At 43.6% G+C, this 20,953-nt stretch overlaps 1 protein-coding gene across 1 annotated transcript in view; it reads left to right on the forward strand.

The window, feature by feature from the left end:
• Positions 1-20,953, forward strand: part of LanB1 (laminin subunit beta-1) — a 142,791-nt gene that overhangs the window by 82,773 nt on the left and 39,065 nt on the right. The window contains exons 21-27 of the mRNA XM_069325850.1: positions 3,111-3,308; positions 3,917-4,094; positions 4,297-4,460; positions 9,053-9,277; positions 11,119-11,318; positions 15,808-15,840; positions 19,744-19,840. Of these exons, the coding sequence (XP_069181951.1) occupies positions 3,111-3,308; positions 3,917-4,094; positions 4,297-4,460; positions 9,053-9,277; positions 11,119-11,318; positions 15,808-15,840; positions 19,744-19,840 (1,095 nt within the window). The remainder of the gene's footprint in view (positions 1-3,110; positions 3,309-3,916; positions 4,095-4,296; positions 4,461-9,052; positions 9,278-11,118; positions 11,319-15,807; positions 15,841-19,743; positions 19,841-20,953) is intronic.

Consider the following 20,953-nt stretch of genomic DNA (forward strand, 5'->3'; position numbering starts at 1 on the left):
CCTTCGGTTCTGTCCTTCCGGAGGTTTTCGGCTTCCCGCATAAGGAAGTTCGGGAGGCTATTGAGTCGTACATCCTGCGAGCTTTCCCGGATTTCACCTCGATAATGGATCCTTCTTCATTTGAATTTGGTTCTACTTTTTGTTTATGGGTGTGTTACGAGGTGCCGAAGTCTTCCTGGTTGGCAGAATGCCCTTTCTTTTCATTGGGGGCATAGCATGTGTTCTGTCAGACCCACACACTTGGGTGGCAGGAAACTACTACGGTTGTTCAGGCTTAGCTCTGGGGAGGGGGGGCCAGTTTGAGCGCCTCAATGCATGCTTGTTCGCCCCTGTTCTTCCCCCCCGGCACACATATTGGCATTGGCACTCATCGCTTTTTCGAGCAGCTGTGCGGGAGTCTGAACTTCACCGTGCTAGTTTACCCGTCGGGTCGGATCTGGCTTCGGCGGCTGTTCTGGTTTCTTCGAGGGCGTCCCTTCCGCCGCTCTCGCGATCGCTGGGTTCAAACCCCAGGGGCCTTGCGTTGGCTGCTGTGTCGCAGGCTTCCTCTTCTGGTTTTTCAGGGCTCAGTGTCGTGGTGTCTATCTGAGCCCTTGCTCGATGTGTTCACAGATGCATTGTCTCTCGGTTGGGGCTTTGTAACCAGTGCTCACCAAGCTGGTCAGGGTCGGTGAGATCTGTCCTTCTGTTGGGCTCACAGCATGGTGCAGGAGTTTGCGGCGGTGTGGCTTTCGCTTCAGAGGGTTTGCGTCGCTTGCTGATCAATGATTCGGTTCCATTCAGACTGCTCCCCAGCGGTTCATTGTTTGAACTGTTGGGGTTTGATGCAATCCTCGACTCTTTGGGGCTGGTCACTTCGAGTGACTCGTTTGCTGGATTCTCGGGGGTTTCTGGGCTCTCTGGGTGGTTCATATCTGGGGTGTGTCAAATGGCCTTGTAGACGACCTATTCCTGTTCATTTCCCCTGTCCATGGAATGGACGGTCGACGCTGACTCCTTCTGTTGCATCTGCCGGACATATGGGTGCTCGGAGGGGGATCTCTTCACGTCGATGTGGTCGACGTGTCTATTCCGGTACATGTGGCGACCTTTCCCGACTGTGAGGCCGTCGGGGTCGATGCCTTTCGGCAGGATTGGTCGAGGTGGGGTTGCCTGTACCTCTTCCCCCTGGTCCAGCTGTTGCTTCGTGTTCTGGCTCGGTTGAAGACTTATCTGGGGAGAGTAGTCCTGTTGGCCCCTTGGTGGCCGGCCAAGCCTTGGTTTCAGGCGCAGCTTTCTCGGTGTCCGGACCCAGGGGTCTTTTTACGGCTCTGTCTCTTTCAGCAGATTGGTCTGGTCTGGTATGTGGCTGGTTCGATCTTCACCGATCTTCGGGTCTGGTCTTTCTGACTCGAGTCTAACACCACTTGTATGGTGAGCAGGTGCCTCTGGCAGCTGAGTGGACAGCAATTTTGATTCATAGTCCTGAGGTTCCGGGTTCGATCCCCAGTGGAGGTGGAGACAAATGGGCAAAAAGTTTCATTCACCCTTATGCCCCTGTTACCTAGCAGTGAATAGGTACCTGGGAGTTAGACAGCTGCTACAGGCTGCTTCCTGGGGGTGTGTAACAAAAAGGAGGCCTGGTCAAGGACCAGGACACAGGGACGCTAAGCCCCGAAATCATCTCAAGATAACCTCAAGAAGATAGTGTTCCACCTGCGTGCTTCTTCTCGACGGCAGTATGAAGTTTTATAGCGGTCCTTCCAGTATTTCTTGTCCTTTCGTCGGTTTACTTTGGTGTTTGTTCGGGTTGTTTTGGCTTTCCTTTTGTGGTTGCTCCAGAACCGTCATCTTGTGCCGAATACTATCACCTCGTATTGTTCGGCATTGGCGGAACCACTGCAGTTTGCATTCGGCATTGATGTTTCGGTTCTGAACCATCCCACAAGCTATCTTGGGCATTGTTTCTCTTTCGGTCTGTTCATGTGCTGCCTTAACCGTCCTGGTCCTTGGATCGGGTGCATTCTTTTTCTCTTCCCATCGGTTTGTGGTGACCCCTTCAGTTCAGGATTTTCTCTCCAAGGCTCTTTTCTTGTTGGCATTGTCCTCTGGGGGATCAGGTTGGGAAGCTTCATGCTCTCCTTTGGCACAGGGGTTTCTGCTCTTTCGGTCCTGGTGGTAGGTTTGTTCGTTTGTAGCCGTCTCCTTCTTTTCTGGCCAAGAATGAGACTGCTGCTTTCTGGAGGGATGAGACTGCTGCATTCGGGCATAGGGTTTTTGGAGTTCGAACAGGGTCCTGGCTGCTTGCTACCTAGTCAGTGTTCCTGGGCCTAGTCGGACCTGTCACGTTGGGTCGGCGGTTGCAGCCAGTTGTCTCGACTTCGAGTTAAGAAGTGACCGCCGACCGCCTTCCGTGTAAGTCCCTCTTGTTTTTATCTTTGGGTAAGGGGCTCCCCCCAGAAAACTAGTGTTGAATGTAATGAAACACCATTTTCTGGGTGAGACTTGGAGGCTCGCCAGCCACCCTCCCTCCCTCCCTCCGGTCTGTGTTTTTTGCGTGTTTTTGATATCCAGCCTTAGAACTGGGGTGAGGATTGTAGGGAGCTGCACAGACAGCAGCGTGGTCTGTCTGTCTGATCGTTTTCATTTGGGGATTTTTGTCCACTAGTTTCCACACGGCTTTCAGTAGCAGTTTCTTGACCAGAATAGGGGTTTGTTTTGGGGCACTTACCTTTCTGGGTGCCTGACCCGGTCGATGGCAGACATAGAATGCTTCCAACCACACAGTGGTTTCTATAGGCCATTGCTCCTCGTGCCTCTCTGAGGGGGACGCCAGGATCTGGCTTGTGGTTCCCGGTAGGGCTAAGAACTCCATTCGCTTGACTGATGCCAGGATCTAATGCATTCATATCAGCCCAGATAGCTCCGGGGAGCCTCCGGGTCTCACCCAGAAAATGGTGTTTCATTACATTCTAGGCTGGGTTTTTTTTTATGATGCTGTATATCAAATTATAGTTGTATTTCTACAAAGTTTCAAAATGTTTGCATGCATTCATTAAACAGTTAAGTTAATGACCTTCCGCAATAGCTGGAATCTAATGCATTTCTTTACTTGTCATATGTTAACACAGCATGTCAGTGTGATGGCACAGGCAGCTACAGCAGCATCTGCAGTTCGCTAGGTGGTCAGTGCGAATGCAAACCTAATGTTGTCGGGCGTAGATGTGATCGTTGTGCACCAGGTACTTACGGGTTTGGTCCTGAAGGATGTAAAGCCTGTGATTGCAGTCCTGTTGGAGCTTTAGACAACTTTTGTGATCAGCAGACAGGTGAGACTTGTTTAAAGCAGGATGTTTAAGAGATGTACTGAACCTAACATTCAACTTATCAGGAATTTACTTAGCAATTAAACACTTCACGGAATATTGAGAGGAAAAAATTGAATAGAAACATCAGAAGATAATCTTATAAGCAGTTTAGCAGTGATAAATTATATATTGAAATGAAGAAAGGCACAGAAAGATTACACTAATTTTGTGGATTAATATATATATACTATAGTACTACTATACACCAGGTTGTCATACCTTTGTTTTAATCATAATTATTTAAATTACATTATTAAAGACTTAAAGTTTTGCCTTGTCTGAATGGTAAATGTCTTGGGATTATTATTATTATATTTTTTGTTATTTATGAACAGGATAGCAACATTGCATGGGTCTTATTTGCAGTCAAATTCACTGTACTGCACATTATCCTGTATAATTCCTTTGTCACCCCATTTGAAAAGGTTGCAAGACATATATGGTGCTCAAAATATTCTGAAAATCACATTGGTATTTGAATGATATTCTAAAGCTCTACTTAAGAATATTAATAATTTCTTAACTATTTACTGTTCAGGACTGAGTTCAATATGCTTTCAATATGGCAGGTCATTGTAAATGTCGGCCAAATACATATGGTCGCCAGTGTGGCGAGTGTCAACCTGGATTTTGGAACTTCCCTAATTGTCAGCGATGTGAGTGCAATGGCCATGCCGACACATGTGACTCCTACTCGGGTATCTGTCATGAGTGTCGTGACAATACAACTGGACCAAACTGTGCTCTGTAAGTCTTGTTTTCTTTTGGCAACATTTTTGTTAAGCAAGAGGAATAACCCAAATCAACAGTGTAAATCATGATAATATGCTCAGTCTAAGAAGCGTTTTAAGGCAATGTCCATGTGATCAAATGTGAAACATGACTGATATTTTATTTATCATTTGTTGCAAATATTTGTTATATAGTTAAGTATACACATTTTTCTTAGGTGTATTGGAGGTTTTTATGGTGATCCACGTCTGGATGTGGGCATTGCTTGTAGACGGTGCCCATGTCCTGGTACAGAAGACTCTGGTCACAGTTTTGCTGCTCGTTGCTCCCTTGACCCTCGAACCAAAGATGTTATATGTGAATGTGAAGAAGGTTATGCAGGTTAGTAAATACAATTGGGTCTTTTACTCCAAAATTTTTAAAATTAATATTGTTATTCATCATTTGCTTTAGATGTCACCAAAAATTAAACATTATAAGTATTGAAACAATCCCCCTTTGAAGCAGCTCTTCAACTGCTCCCCAAACTATGACCAGGGGTCCATCTAAAACATTTCTCACACACTATGCAATCATTGACTTTTAACCCAGCAAAACAAACAGTGCAGAGCAGAGCTCAGTCACACAGATGGGTTACTATGATATTCAGAACAAATCAAAGCTCGAAACACCTTCAGGGTCCCAAGTCAACTTTACTCTAGAACAATGTTTTTAGATTTATATTTTATTGAAATTCAACCTCAAAATATATGCATGGTTACTAAAAGCCAAGTTAAAAAAAATAATAAAAAACCCACAATTAAATTTCCGAATTTTATTTTATAAACCAAAGATGCTAGCTTATAAATATTATTGCACACTAATTTCTGGGAGGCCACCTAATGGTGGCTCCTTGGTGCTTTCTGCCTAGCAAGCTCCAGCCAATTCAATCTACACCAGGCTCTTCTGAGTCATGCATAAGCATTAAATAACCTAGTTCCCTCTGAGGCATAAGTAGCAGGGGACCATAGATACCCAAATTTGAGATATATACAAGAGTTGTTACATTCTTGTACAGCCACTAGTACGCGTAGCGTTTCGGGCAAGTCCTTAATCCTATGGTCCCTGGAATACGATCCCCTGCCGCGAAGAATCGTTTTTTCATCCAAGTACACATTTTACTGTTGCGTTAAACAGAGGCTACAGTTAAGGAATTGCGCCCAGTAAATCCTCCCCGGCCAGGATACGAACCCATGACATAGCGCTCGCGGAACGCCAGGCGAGTGTCTTACCACTACACCACGGAGACAAATCAAGAAAACACCACCAGAAAAGGGGGAGAAGAGTCATTACAGATGATTGCAAAGTAAATATACCATAGAAAATGGTCCAGCTACAAGGCCAGCCCCTTGGACCTTTCAGGACCTGGAATTGGAGCACTGGGGTTTTCTGTGTGCTCCAAGTTTGCTCCTGGATATCCCTCCTCAGGTTTTGCTGGTATTGTAGGCCTGGGGATCTCCTTCTTTTCTTCCAGTTCCAACAATGTCTGAGGGTTTTAGGAGTCTAGGTGTTGTGTTTCTTCAGGTGTGTTTGGCCTTGTCTGGGGACAGTTTTTTCCCACTTCTACGCCTGAGATAGTTGAGTCACTGCTTCCTGCTGAGGATCCACTGCCTTCTGTTTCTTGGGAGGGTTTTCCTGCTATGGATCCATCCTTGTAGGGGAAGACGGTCTTCTCTGTCTACCATGGATCTCAGCTCTGCTCCCATACCTTCCATTCCTGGAGTATCTGGAGCTGGCGGAGAGGGACCAACCAAAGTTTGGTAACTGGTGTTTCTTTTGAATTTGTCTCCATGCTTCCTTGTGGCCAACCCTCTCTTTCCATGGGGGCCTGGTGTAAGAGCTGCTTCACCACCGACTGGTTTGTGAGTGTTGGGGTTTCGCCATCTTGTTTTTTATGGTTTGTTGACATCTTGGTTTACCTTGTTGATATCTGTATTGACTCTTCACTTTCTGGTGGTCTTTTCATGGTTACAGTGCTCTATGGACTCCTACACATTGCACCTCTTAGAAAAGACTAGGTTTTGGTTTCTGGTCCACAGTAGGCTTGTATGTGACTTGCAAGATCTGCCGTGGATTTAATTGGGTGGCGCTTGCCAGGTAGCAACCACCAAGAACCCACTAGAAAGAGGTATTTCATTGCATTCAACACTGACTTTTCTGACCTGGAGCTTATCGGGTTAATGTATATTAGACCGGGACATTAGCTATGGAGTTCAGACCTACCAGGGGCCAGCGCCAGAACCTGACCCCTTCAGAGAGGTTTCAGGGTTGCAATGGCCCTGGAAAACCCCCTTGTGGTTTGGGGTTTTATTTATCTGCCATCAACCGGGGTTAGGCACCCAGAAAGGTAGGCATAAGAAAAGAAACCCCACATGGTAAGACACTAAAACAAAAAAACGAACAGAGAGGTAGAAACTCTCTACAATCCCATGGAAACAAGCAAACAAGCAATTATAACATTTTACTGCCGCACATCTCGTCCGCGCAGCCCTCCCCTCCCCGAGAGGGGGAGGGGAGGGGAGCCTGGACCTCACCGCACTGCCTGCCTTCAGTTAATAAGCTGGTGTCAGCCGGGACAGATGCTTCTCTGGCCTCAAATTCCTGGGCGGTGTTTGCCTTGTGTGGCGTTCTCTGCTGTCTTTGTGTGGTGGCCAAGAGTACCTCATCAGTGCTGGGGCTGCTTGCACTTAGCGCTTCCTTCCCTAAGCCCCCCTATGAGTATTGCCCCTACATGTCAGGGTTATCTTCCCTGAGGCATTCAGGAACCGCTCCCATGGGGGTTCTTGCTGCTCGGCATTTGCCTTGCCCTTGGGGCCAGTTGGGGCTTGGGGGGTCCCAGTTTCAGCTTCACATGCAGGTTCCTCTTCTTTCGGCATCGTTGGTTGCGGAGGATTTGCGTGCCTGTGGGCATTTGACTTTGGTCTTACATTTCTTTTCCCTTCTCAAGCTGTCTTCTGCCTGGCTTGAGGAGGACGTGGAGGCGTTGAGTGACAGGTCTTCGTCTGGAGCACTGACTTTGGCAGCTAGGGCGTCAGCTGCACTGTTGAAGCTCTGTCTGAAGGAGGCGGTGTCTCTGATTTTTGCTTCACGCCTCGCATGCCGTCAAGCTGTGCTCGCCCTCTCCATGGAATCCGCTTTGGCCCTGGCTCTTAGGTTTTCATTTCCGTTTTGTCCATTGCTGTTTGCAGAGGCTGTGGTCTCGCAGTTTCTGCAAGCGGCTTCGTCTAGTTGTTGTCCTATTGTCGTCCACCTGAGAGCTTCGTCTTGGTGACAGTATGAAGTTTCCTGGCGTTCTTTTTGCAATTTCTTGCTCTTCATAGGTTGTCTTCTCTTTCGGATCGGGGTGTCTTGTCCTTTCTTTCTTGGCTTTTTCAGGACTGTCATTTGATGCCTAATACTGTTGCCTCGTATCGTGCGGGGCTGGCGGAGCCGCCCCAGCTAGCGTTCAGGGTGGACGTCACATCCACCCCGTTCCCTAAGCTTTCTCGTGCTATGTTTCACCTCCAGCCTGCTCATGCGCCTCCTGAGCCATCCTGGTTCTTGGAAAGGGTGCTCTCCTATCTTTCCTCTCCTCAGTTTGTGGTGGCCCCTTCAGTTCAAGACTGTTTTTCCAAGGCTTTGTTTTTGTTGGCATTGACCTCTGGGGATAGGGGTGCTTCATGCTCTCCTCTGGTGCAGGGGTTTCTGCTCTTTTGGTCCTGAGGGTAGGTTTGTCCATTTGCAGCCTTCTCCATCTTTTCTGGCGAAGAACGAGGCGACTGCTTTCCGGAGGGGTCCTTGGGTCATTGATGCTTGGTTGGTTCGGCCGGGGGTGCATCATGTGTTGGGTCCAGTTGTGGCTCTTTGCCGTTACCTGTGCGCCTCGTCTGGGGTGGCTGGGGATTCACTTTGGGTTGATCTGATTTTCCTCGTTCCCTGGTCCAGGGCTTGGGTCTCCCAGGTTGTCCGCAGGGTTATTAAGACTAGCCAGCCTACGGTCTATCCTCGCACCCATGACGTTCGAAAGTTTGCAGCTTTGGCTGCCATGTTTGGTAACATGTTCTTGGGCTCATATTCGGGCGTGTGGATTTTGGAGGCCGAACAGGGTCCTGGCCGCCCATTATTTGGTGAATCTGCTTGCTCCTCAGCGTTCTTGTGTTGCTTTGGGTCACAGGTTGCAGCCAGTTGTCTCGACTTCGCGTTGAGGAATATGTCGCCGCCGCCTCCTGGCTAAATCCCTATTTTCCTTCTCTTTGAGTATGTAGCTCCAGGGAGCCGTAGGGGCTCCTCACAGAAAACCAACGTTGAATGTAATGAAACGCCATTTTCTGGGTGAGCCTCGGAGGCTCCCTAGCAACCCTCCCTCCCACCGGTTGGCTTTTTTTTTGCGTTGGTTGAAGCCTAGTTTCCGAACTGAAGGCAGCTGGCGCGGTGAGGTCCGGAGCCACCCACTTTCCCCTCTCGGAGAGGGTAGTGCTATGCGGATGAGATGCGCGGCAGTAAAATGTGATAATTACTTGTTTCCTTGAGATTGTAGGGAGTTTCTACTTCTGTTCTTTTTTTGTTTTAGTTTCCTACCATGTAGGGTTTGTTTCGTTATGCCTACCTTTCTGGGTGCCTAACCCCGGACGATGGCAGATAAGGAAAACCCTCAACCACAAGGGGGTTTTCCAGGGACATTGCTACCTGAAACCTCTCTGAAGAGGCCAAGTTCTGACACTGGTCCCTGGTAGGTCTGAACTCCATAGATAATGTCCTGGTCCCTCAACCTCAAATAACATAAACCAGGATAAGCCCCTGATAAGCTCCAGGGAGCTGTAGGGGCTTTCCACAGAAAAGTGGTTAACTAGATAATATTATAATCATGGTATAGTGTAAAAATTTTACCTAAATTCAAATCATGTACAAATGTGTTTTAAATTAATGTTAATTTGATAATACCTTTTTAATTTCAGGATCCCGCTGTGATGTGTGTGCAGGTAACTACTTTGGTAATCCAGAGATACCAGGTGGTAGTTGTCGGCCTTGTAACTGCAACAATAACATTGATATTTCTCGGCCTGGAAATTGTAATGCACGTACTGGGGAGTGTGAGCAGTGTCTTTTCAACTCTTATGGATTCTACTGTGAACGCTGCCAACCAGGATTTTATGGTGATGCTCTCAACCAGCAATGCAGAGGTTAGAACTTTTCGTTTTATTTTTAAAACAATCATTTGATGCAAAATTATGGTTTTCTTTAGTACATATGATATTTTGTGAATTTTTGTGTTCTCTGATCTTACCTAGGTTGAAGGGAGGGGGCTAAATGATAACTAGGATAAGGGGAGGGGACTCGTACTCTATTCATTAACCCCCTGCACTGCACAACTCTTTATAACTGACATTCATTTGGTGTGCAAGAAAAACTAAACTAAATTTTTTCTTTCTAATGTCGTTAAAGTGCATTCTCTGATCATGAAAGGGGGGGGGGGTGGAAATAATTTGACTTCTATAGCATTCATGCGGTATTCGCCCTGTGGCAGTATCCGCGGCTCCGACAGGGACCATGGTTATGGGCAGGCAGATTTCCTCTATCTCCTCCCATCCCTGGTGTTGCTGTTGCTGGTGTCCAAACCCATAGGCATATTTCCACAGCTCCACCTCTTTCAGCTGATCAGTCGGGTTACGTACCTAGGTGGTTGAGCATTGTCTGTCATTCTGTCTGGAATATTTTATGCAAGTCTTTCACAATTTTTTGGATGTGCTGATGGCAGAGTTGTTGATTTTCTACTTCAGTCTTTTGTGGCAGCCAGTGACAGTTAAGTTTCTTAGTGCTCCTTTTGCCTCGTTTTGTCATTTTTCCTTTGTGTCCATTTCTATACTTGTGTTTTTTGTCTTGATTGTTTGTCGACTGTCATCTTATGTCTCGCCCTGTCTCCCTTTATCATTTAACCTTAGCAGAGCTGCTCTTGTTGGTCTTTGCCATCGGTGTTTGGTTTTCTTTTCGGTGCTATTTTGTGGGTTGCCCTGGGCTTTCTTTCACCTTTGGCCAACTTGGTCTCTTAATGGGGTGTTGGCCTTTCTCCTTTCCTTGGTTGTCAGTTGTCCCCTTGATCTGTAATATGTTCTTCAGGGCCCTGTTATTGTTGGCCCTTGCTTCCAGTTTTCAGATAGGGAAATTTCACTCTCCTCTGGAAGCATGAATTTTGTTCTTTCAGCCCTGGTGAGCTATTTCTTTATTCATGGCCACCACCTTTTGTGGTGAAGAATGTGCCAATTGGATTCTAGAGGGGTCCTGTGGTTGTTGATGCTTGGTTTGTCTGGCCAAGGGTGCATTGTTTGTTGTTTCTGGTTGTGCCAGTTCGTCACTGCTTGCTTGGCACCTACACTGTCTCAGTGGGTGCATTGTTTGTTCTCCCAGTTTCATTGGTTCCCTGTTCCAAGGTGCCTTTGTCCTAGGTTATTGTCTCTGTGGGTAATTTTTACTTTTTTCCTCCCTGGTAAGTAACCCTTTTCCTTTTTCTCTGTTAGTCAGCTTCAAAGAATCATCATTTGGCCCCTTCAGAAAACCAGGGATAAATGTAATGAAGCTTTTTTTCTGTTAGGGCCTTAAGGGCTCCCTATTCCTTAATTGTTGAGCTAGCTAATGAGTGAATCATTCATGGAGTCATTCCCTACTTCAGTTTTTTTTTTCTGAAAGATCTTGATGTGTAAATAGTGGAAGTAATATTGTGTTTATAGGCCATTGCTCCCTATGCCCCTCTGAGGGGGCCAGGTTCTGGCTCGTGGTCCCTGGTAGGCCCACAGAACTCTATACACATGACTGATGCCGAAGTCTGACATTAGCATATCAGCCTGGATAAGCTCCGGGGAGCCTCGGGGTCTCGCCCAGAAAATGGCGTTTCATTACATTCAAAGCTGGTTTTTCATTTACTTTTATTTCATCAATTATAGTTATGATTTAGTGTGTTTGAAAGGGTACATAACTTGTTGCAGAATTTGTGTGCTATATTCTGGGACCAATCATTCCTGTGTTTCAGAATGTGTGTGCAATATCCTGGGCACCAATCAGTCCATTGGTGTATGTGATCATGAGACAGGGCAGTGTCCATGTCTCCCTAAAGTACTAGGACTGGAATGTGATCACTGTGCTCCCAATCACTGGAAGATTGCTTCTGGTGAAGGTTGTGAGCCATGTGCCTGCGATGTTGTTGGATCATACTCTGATCAGTGCAATGAGGTGAGTTTTATTGTATTTTGTATATTTTTCAGTTTAAAGTAATGGCAGATTATTAAGGATTAGATGTGAAATATGTGAAATAAGTAATGGTCGAAAAGCTGCTTGATTCAAACGCTGTTTTATTAGACAGGTTAAGAATTAGGACAAAGTGTGTGCACAGACCTAAAATGGTGAAAATATTTGTATCTGGTAACATAGAAGCTAACAGGCTACATATGAGCATTAAAAATTAAAGTGTACCATCTTCATTTATAGAAAACAAGATATTTAGTGACATCTGGCATTCTTTAACCTATAAACAGCTTGACTATTTAAAAATTCTATGTTATGGTGTTGAAAATGTACAGTATTAATTTTTCAAAGGTGAATGAAATTTATTCATTACTGTACAGTATAGTATTATATAATGTATTGGTCTTGTTTGCAGAAAGTAATCCTGTGTTGAATATAATGAAATTCCTCTTTCTGGTGGGACACCTCAGTGATTACCTGAGCTAGCTGTCTGGTTAGCTCCAGGCCAAAAATGCCCCATCAGGCCCTAGTGAGTCATAAGTGCCTATCACAGACCAGAAGTAGAATCTGGTCCACTCAATACAGGTGCAGAAAGTCTGGAGATACTACATCAACTCAAGCCAAGAGGGAAAAAAACTGCTAAAAATGTAGAACAACTTTAAAACGAGCAGCTACATGGAGAAACCTACCCAACATGACCCAACAGATATACCCTGTTAAATAAGTACACTCATAAGCCAGTCACACTACTAGGTAGATACACTTCCGCCACCATCAAATGGCAGCCCAAACTGTTACCCCTGCTACTTCAGGCATCTACCACCCAAAGTTGACCTCAGAAGCTCCTTAAAAAGGAACGGGTGGGAACAGGGAGCTATTTAGAGGACCCACCATAGAGACGTTTCATTTTCATTGACCCACGGCCTCCCACTACAGGAACTGCCTCTCGCCACTGAGCCACCTCCTTCCTCCCTCACATCTTTACAGAGAGCAGGTGGCTTCTTTGATGGTGTCCTGCCTGCATTCCTCCTCTTGGCAATGCTATAAGGTTTCGTTGAGCTCCTTTCACCACTTCTTTACCTTTTGTTATTGTCAGTTTCCAAGCGTGTGGTGCTCTTTATTGGCTTTTCTTAAGATCGTTTCTCAGATCGTCCTCAGTATTATTAAGTCTAGTCAGACTGCTGTCTACCCTCATGCCTGTGATGCTTGAAAGTATGTTGCTCTTATGGCTGTGTTTATCAGCACTGACACCACCATTTATTATGAATTCTTCATTTTGACTATGGAATATGATAGACCGATGTGTTACAAACAATTGAAATGGTAACATTTTCTCAGCTAATTTGGCGAAAAGCAGACAGTGAGTGAACTATGAGGTGGAAGCATGGAGGCGCCAGCCACTGTTGCCAACTAGCTGATAACTGATAATCAGAGCTCACCCACTGACCCCCACCTGCCTCCCCCTGACACCACCTGCCTCCCCCTGACACCACCTGCCTCGCCTAACAACTTCCACCACTGACACCACCAGGTCTTCTCTGACAATCCCAATAAGAATAACTTCCACCACCTGCCTCCTAACACTAATCCCCCAACTACTGACACCACTTGCCTCTAGACTCCACCCTCCCCGACACCATTTTATCATCCTTCAACCATTTCTCACTGGAAACAATGGGTAAGCAAAATGTAATACAGGCATACCTCAGTTTAAGAGTTTAATTGGTTCCTGGAGACGCCTCGTATTCCGAAAACTCGCATTCTGAAGCTAATTTCCCCATAAGAAATAAAGGGAAATGAATTAATCCGTTCCTGACTACCCCAAAAACCCCACATCAAACTAAATTTTTATACCTAATTCATCTAAATAAACCTACAAAACTATGTTCAAGTTATTACTTACCTTGCTGTTGAATGCTGTACGTGTATGGAAGATGGTGAGGAGGTGGGAGGAAGAGAGGAGTTACTGTTTGGAAGGGGAGTCCCCTTCCATTATCACATCATGCAGTGAGGACTTCACTGGTATGCACACTCTGGCACATTTTGCCTGCATACCACTAGGACTGGCTTGTTTTACTAAGAATTTGTCTAATGACACTTGTTTTTCCCTACATTTTAACACTTGTCTGTAGTAAGACATCACATTATCATTTAAAAGGTCAATGCAACGGCCTGCTACAGCTTTATCTGGGTGAGTTTTTTCAACAAAACTTTGCAGTTCTTCCCATACTTCACACATTTTCTTAATCAAGAAGGGACATCCTCTACTGCCTCTACTCACAGCTATTTTCTTAGGTTGAACCTTACCAATGGCTTTCTTGAGACCCATGGCAAGATATATAATGACAACTTTTATGCTCAAATGGCCAAAAAAACGATAAAAAACTGTAAATCCTTGTGAAGAATTCAGGTGGGATAGTCACTGGACACGAGACACTGGTAAACTGAGGTGCGATCGCCATGCCACCACACGCCAGTCGGCCTGTACACGTATCAACAAACTCGCGTCCTGAGGTAACCCTCGCCTTCCGAGACATATTTTTGGAGTAAATCCTGCTCGTCTTCCGAAAAACTCGCATACAGGGACACTCGCATTCCGAGGTACCACTGTACTGTACAACTGTTTACACTTTGGTGAATGATAGTTGATGACAGTGGCTGTCATCAACTATGACAGCTCAGTCTCGGTGATCGCTTAGATGAACAATCCTCGCTTAATCAAACATTTGTATGTTCCACTGAATATTTAGTACCGAATTCAATTTGTTCGGATCTTCCGGGAATTTGCTAGAGCAGGGTTCGTTAGACTGAGGATGCACTGTACTTGGACCATATAGTTTATTAGAGTGAGTTTATTAGCCCCTTCCTCGACCAAATGGGAAGAAGTGGGACGAATAAGCTCATGCTAGTTTAGAGATATTTGATTGTTTGTTAATGTAGTTATGGGAGTTCGTTAGGCGGATTTTGAGGCTTCTGCCCCTTTTTGAACTCGGCAGTGGTTTTTTATTTTGTTTTGACTTTCTGGATGCCTTCCCTGATGAGGTGGTGAAATGTCACCACTCCCTGCACCTCTGAGGGGGGGGGGGGCAGGTTCTGGCTCTGGTACCTGATAGGCCTAAGAACTTCACAGCTCAGGTGACCTGGTAGGTGAGAGGCATCTCGATGTATAGCCTCAGAAAGCCACTGGGGATTTCCTAGAAATTGGGCTCCATTACATTCAATGCTGGTTGTATGTGATTTTAGGGTAAAAACTAAATACAATGGGGCTTCGACTTACGATGCTAATCTGTTCCTAGAGACGGATCATAAGTCGAAATATCGTTAGTTGAAGCGATTTTTCCCATAAGATATAAAGGGAATTGAATTAATCCATTCCCCACCCTCCAAAATATTAACATACAAATACATTTTATACTGAATACAATGTTTTTTTTTTCTAACTACAATACAGTACCTAAGTTGATCTTACCTTTGTGGAGGGCTCTTGATGGCATATGGAAGATGGTGATGAGGGGGGAGGAGGAGAGTTGTTACTGTTTGGAAGGGAAGTCCCCTTCCATTATCACATCAGGCAGTGATGTTTTCTCTGGGGTACTCTCTCTCCTACGTTTTGCCTGAATACCACTAGGACCTGGTTGTGGTTCAGTGTTTGTCTCACTACAAATTTGTCAAGAGACATTTGTTTTTCCCTTAGTTTTAACATTTGTCTGTAATGATGCATCACAGTGTCATTGAATAGGTTAAGACAACGGCCTACTGCAGCTTGATTTGGGTGAGTCGTTTCAGCAAAGGTTTGCAATTCTTCCCATGCTGCACACATTTTCTTAATTGTTGAGGCAGAGACATACTGTACTCTTGTTTCTTCTCTATGGTCATCCTTACATGGGTTTTCATATGTTGAGCCTTACCACTGACTTTTCTGGGACTCGTTACATGATGTATAATAATTCCTTTAATGTTCAAAATGCAAAAAATCACCACAAACGCGGAATTTCTTATAGGCGCGATCGTCACTAAGCGGGTAGCTGTGGTAAACTGAGGCAGGTCGGACTGCGTGACCAGGAACCATGCACTTGTTTGACCCAAACGTGTACCAACAAATATCCGAAGTCAACGACACCATTGGATGTCGAGTCACATTTTTCGATGATATTTACATCGTAACTGGAAATTATCATAAGTAGGGGCAATCGTAAGTCGAGGTGCCACTGTAGTTTTAAAATGTATGGAGCAGTATAGAAATAAAATTGCGTAACTCAGACCCTTCGGACAGGGGTCTGCCCCGCATGATCAGAATTAGTGAATGATATTGCTAGTGATTACTCAGTGGTGGAGTAAGGTAGATTCTGAACTAGGTCAGAAATAATTTTGTTTAAATATATTTTTCTAAATGGTTTTCTTTGGCTTTATATTATGCAATTGTTGGATAATTCTAGTATACCATAATCCTATTTGTAATTATTATTTATATTTTCAGCAATATAGACAGGGCTTTGGTCATAGAAATTATGTAAGTAGAATTAAAAGATTGAAAGCAAAACTAATGATGTGTGTGATGTATTAGCTATCTATATGAATAATAATATGAAATATATTTTTGTGTGATAATCATTTTAAAATATTGTAGTGGTTTTTTAGCTTGCCTGCAAAAATGATTTTGCTGAACAATAACAGTAACAGGCTGCCATACGAGTGACCGTGTACTCTTAGAAGTAAAATACGTAATACTGTATAACATAAAAGATAATGGAGAGAGAGAAATGAGAGAATCGTGAATTTAGGAAAGGACAATACGGGCGTCTAAAAGTTATTAAGTAGGGATGACAACAAATGACTAGAAACAGCACTATACAGAATTGAAGTTAATGTAGAAGAGGTAAAAGTCGTAGTTTAAATAAAAAAAGAGGACAGGGAGGGAAATAGTGGGGAAGGGATGGAAGGAGGGAGAGGGGAAGGAGAGTGAAATGTTAGGGAGAAAGGGGGGGAAGGAGAGTGCGATGTTGAGGGGAGAGGGAGGGAAGGAAGGAGAGTCAGAAGATGGGGGAGAGGGGGGGAAGGAGAGTGAGATGTTGGGGGAGAGGGGGGGAAAATGGCATTTCATTACATTCAACGCTGTAATGGCCAAAAGTTAAATATTCTGTATTTGTGTGTGGCTTTCAGCTGGGTAATTCTGTTAGTGGTGTGCATAGTCCTCAGTTTGGTGTGTCTTAACAAATTGGTATTATTGTATTTCTTTTGCATGTAATTAGTGCTGTATTGTGTGTTGATTAGTTCCTGTGTTTACATGTTATGCAGAACATAAGACAGTGACATACCGGTACTAACTTTCCAAAACACTGATGTGTCGTTCCAGCTTAGGCTAGTGTTTCATTTTCTATGTAATTTTTGTAAAGACTTCATTTACTTCCTTATACTGTATGTATATTTTATTGCTGTCATTATTGGAATATGCAGTATAGTACAGAATATATATTATTGTTAAAGCACTTGACCCTTCTGCTGCGAAATGCACTTGGAAGCACTGTCAGGGTTTCCGGGGTGTTGACCATGCCTATAAGCACCAAGATAACTGGGAGAATGTAGATAGTCTGTAGATGTTTGATTAGAAGTGAGAAAGATATCTGGGAATAGTGGTCTTAATTGGATGAATTTTGGAAGGTGTCCACTTAACCTCAGAAAGAAAAATGTCACACTCCTGTCCTGCCCCACCACAGCTCCTGCAACTATTAGGTAGATATATTCAGATTTGCTTAATGTTCATATTTATAATGTCAATAGGGTATCCCTGAATAAACCAAAGTTTCAAAGTTTTCTATCCCATCTTGAGTATTGCACAGTACTCGCTTCCCTCTTCAAAGCAGGAGAGATTGTTGAAATGGAGGGAATACAGAGAATATATACGGCATGCATAGATGCGATAAAGCACCTAAATTATTGGGATCGTCTCAAAGCTCTCCAAATGTACTCGCTAGAGAGGAGACAAGAGAGATATGAAATAATATACACGTGGAAAATACTGGAGGGCCAGGTCCCAAATCTACACAGTAAAATAACAACAAATTGGAGTGAATGATATGGAAGAAAATGCAGGATAGAACAAATGAAGGGCAGGGGGTACCATAGGCACAATCAGAGAACACTGTATAAACATCAGAGGTCCATGGTTGTTCAACATCCTCCCAGCAAATATAAGAAATATAGCCGGAACAACCGTGGATATCTTTAAGAGAAAACTAGATAATTTTCTCAAAGGAGTGCTGGACCAACCGGGCTGTGGTGGATATGTGGGCCTGCGGGCCACGCCAAGCAACAGCCTAGTGGACCAAGCTCTCACAAGTCAAGCCTGGCCTCGGGCCGGGGTTAGGGAGTAGAACCCCTCCCAGAACCCCATCACGCAGGTAAATTCGTGTAAATAGGTAATGATATAATGACATTGAATGGTGGAAAATATATTCTTTGAGAGTATAAGCACGTACTTTTGGAACTGGCCTCGTGGGGTCTGCAGGGCCTCTATACAAATTGATGTATGTGTGCATACGAAGAGTATTGCAGCTGGATTTTTTTTAATAATTTCACATAATCTACATCTGATAGACTGTGACCATAATCTACTACATATGATAAAATCAATACAGTAGAAGCCATGGAGGAGGATTCAAACCTACTCACTTGGTATTAGCAAATAAAAGCCCACTGATACATCATGTTAATGTGATTTCATTGTGCATTTTACATACTGCATCTACTATATTTTCATAACAAAATTTAAATTCCAAATGTTTTATAATTTTAGGGTTTTGTGCTCCCCTCTTCCCCAAAATTTGCTAAATAAGAATTTGTACTACAGTGCAGTACAAGCATTTCCCTATAATTTCTACGCCAAGGGTGTCAAAAGTGTGGCCCACCACCCTTCTATCTGTGGCCCACAATGCACTCTTTACTTCAACCACACCTTAAGTACCCATCTAAGAAATGACAGAATTTTATGAGTCTTTGTGCCTTTGAGCTGAAACTATCGATTTTTGAGAGGCAACTTAGAGTAATCTCATACATTCCAACCTTAAAATCCCTGCAAAATATTCCTGAATTTTATGCCAATTCCCATACAGAAAAATAGCAAAACATAATTTATATATTAGGGGAATGAGATTCCTGAAAGATTAACTGAATTTAAATACAGTATTGAGATATATTTCTCCACTTTTCATAACCCATTATTTATCATTGTTAATAAAGTACTGTACCAGAATTTCTTGAGCTAAAAACATTGACAATGTATTTTTATTTTTAAGGAAAAGTTTTTGAGAGCGAATATTAGCACATTTTATCAATATCTAGGACCAAATTATCTTAGGATCAAATACAGTATTTTGTCTTGGAGTACAGTATGTTCATGAGTGAACAGCTCTTTTGTATAATACACATTAACAAATCTTAGCATTATCACCTTGCATATGCACTGCTGAATTCAAAGTTCCTGTAGCTTAATCATTTGATTCAAAGTTTGATGCAAGGTGAAAGTCCTAGATATGCCAAGTATCAGAAAACGGTAATACCTGGCAATATGGTAGATGATGTTACCGTATTAATATTATTATTTTACTTTTTATGTATGCTTCCTGCTTTTTCCTGGAGGGAAAAGGTCTTCCTTGTCATGGTCTGCATCATGTAGAATCAGTAAATCTGACCTGTGATAGTAAATTTTTTTGACACCCATGTATATTTTATATATGGGTGTCAAAAATATACAAAAATATACTAATAAATATACACCTGTACTGTATATTCTTCTACTGTATAACTTTGCTAGATAAATATTTGTTTATAATTTTTATTTTATTGGAAGCTATTGTGGAAAACCTTCCTTTACAGCCCCCCCCCCCCCCACACACACCCACACTATGGCAATAACAAAAATTCACATTGTTTTAGCAAAATCCATTTTTTGTATCCTTGACACAACATATAAAAATAAAAATTCTTGTAGGATCCCCTCTCAGTTGCTCCCCAATATTACAACCTGTGTCCATGTGTCCATGCTTTGGGAACACATCAGGACTCTGTGACCGCCTAGCATCTACTGCAGACCATGACCAAAAGCTGACCCACTCAGAAGTGATGTGGAGCTTGGGGATCAGAGATCACCACAAACCTTAGCAAAAAGGAGTAAATTCACCTTTCACAGCCAACAATGGTCAAACTATAGCACTTGGATTATTTTTCTATTTTTCTAGAACTTGCAATTTTTTTTTTTGTAAAATTCCATAAGCATAAATTAATCATTGAATTTTGTTAGAAAAGCCCTGCATGGGAAGTACCCCCAGAATAACTGCTGCAGCAAAGGGTTAATAATAAATTCAATAGCATTTCTTGTAAGCTTTATTTAATTTTGTTTACTTTTTTCCTACCATAGTTTGATGGGGTATGCGAGTGTCGTCCAGGATTTGGTGGCCGCCAATGCAACCTGTGCCAGGCCAACTTCTACGGAAATCCTCGGATAGAATGTTTAGGTAGTCTAATATTTTTGTCGTATAATACTGATTATGAATTTTCAGAAAATAAACAACTGTGCCTGGGTGACATAATTTTCTAATTCATGTGACCCTGAATAGTAGCTAGGAAAAATCCTGCTTTGAAAGTAATGATATGCCTCTTTCTGGTGGGACCCCTCAGTGGCTTCCTGAGCTACTTGCCTGCTAGGTTCCAAACCTAAACAACCCAGCCAGGCCAGTTGCAAGTGTCTACCAAGGGACCAGAGCGAGAATTTGGCCTTCCCTCAATAGAGGCAAAGGAGTTTGGGGATACTAGATCAACCCAGGTCAAGAGGAAAAACCACCGGAAAGGTACAGCTTCCCCAAACAAGAAACTGCATGAAAAACTTTGGTAGCCCCTGACACAAACTAAGTACATTATACATTCATTATTCAGTCCCAACTGCTAGTTAGTTACACTTGTTCATCACCAGATGGCAGCCCTGGCAACTTAGGGCTCCAGGCAGCTACCCACTTCAAGCATACACCCCCGCCCCCCCCAAAAAAAAAAAAAAAAAATCCCTCAGAACCCTGGAAAGAGGGAAGGAAGGGAACAGGGAATCAGAGAGAGGACCCACCAAAAAGTACAGTTCTGTATCATTTCATTTCATTGAATGCTATATTTCTGAGATGGATCATCTCAGTGTTTCTCTAAGCTATCTTACTTTAGAGAACAAAGAAAATAAGGCTCACCAGAGAAAGTGGGGGGGAAGGGGATGGAAGAGCAACAAGCAATCCTGAAGGGAAATGGTGTCAGTCACCTGATCTAATGCTATATGAGCCTGATGCTGCTGAAGAACATGAACTAAGACCTGTGCGGTGAGCACCTGGGAAGAATGACAAAAGTTACATGTCTGAAATCTAACCAGTACATGCCAGTGAAGAAAGTGGAAAAAAGCCACATCCTAGTGGATATGATGACGTCATGGAGAGACTACAGATTGACAACACCAACCCTAGTCAGCATACAACTTGAGACAACCAGACTCTGGAATAAGGAACTTGAGACACTAGGTTGACAGTGTCATCCAGCATAAGGGGCATGAGTGAAACTTCTATTTCTGGTAGAGCCCCTGTGGCTCCCTAATGGTA

Source organism: Procambarus clarkii, chromosome 17, assembly GCF_040958095.1.
Source record: "Procambarus clarkii isolate CNS0578487 chromosome 17, FALCON_Pclarkii_2.0, whole genome shotgun sequence".
Taxonomy (NCBI): Eukaryota; Metazoa; Arthropoda; class Malacostraca; order Decapoda; family Cambaridae; genus Procambarus; species Procambarus clarkii.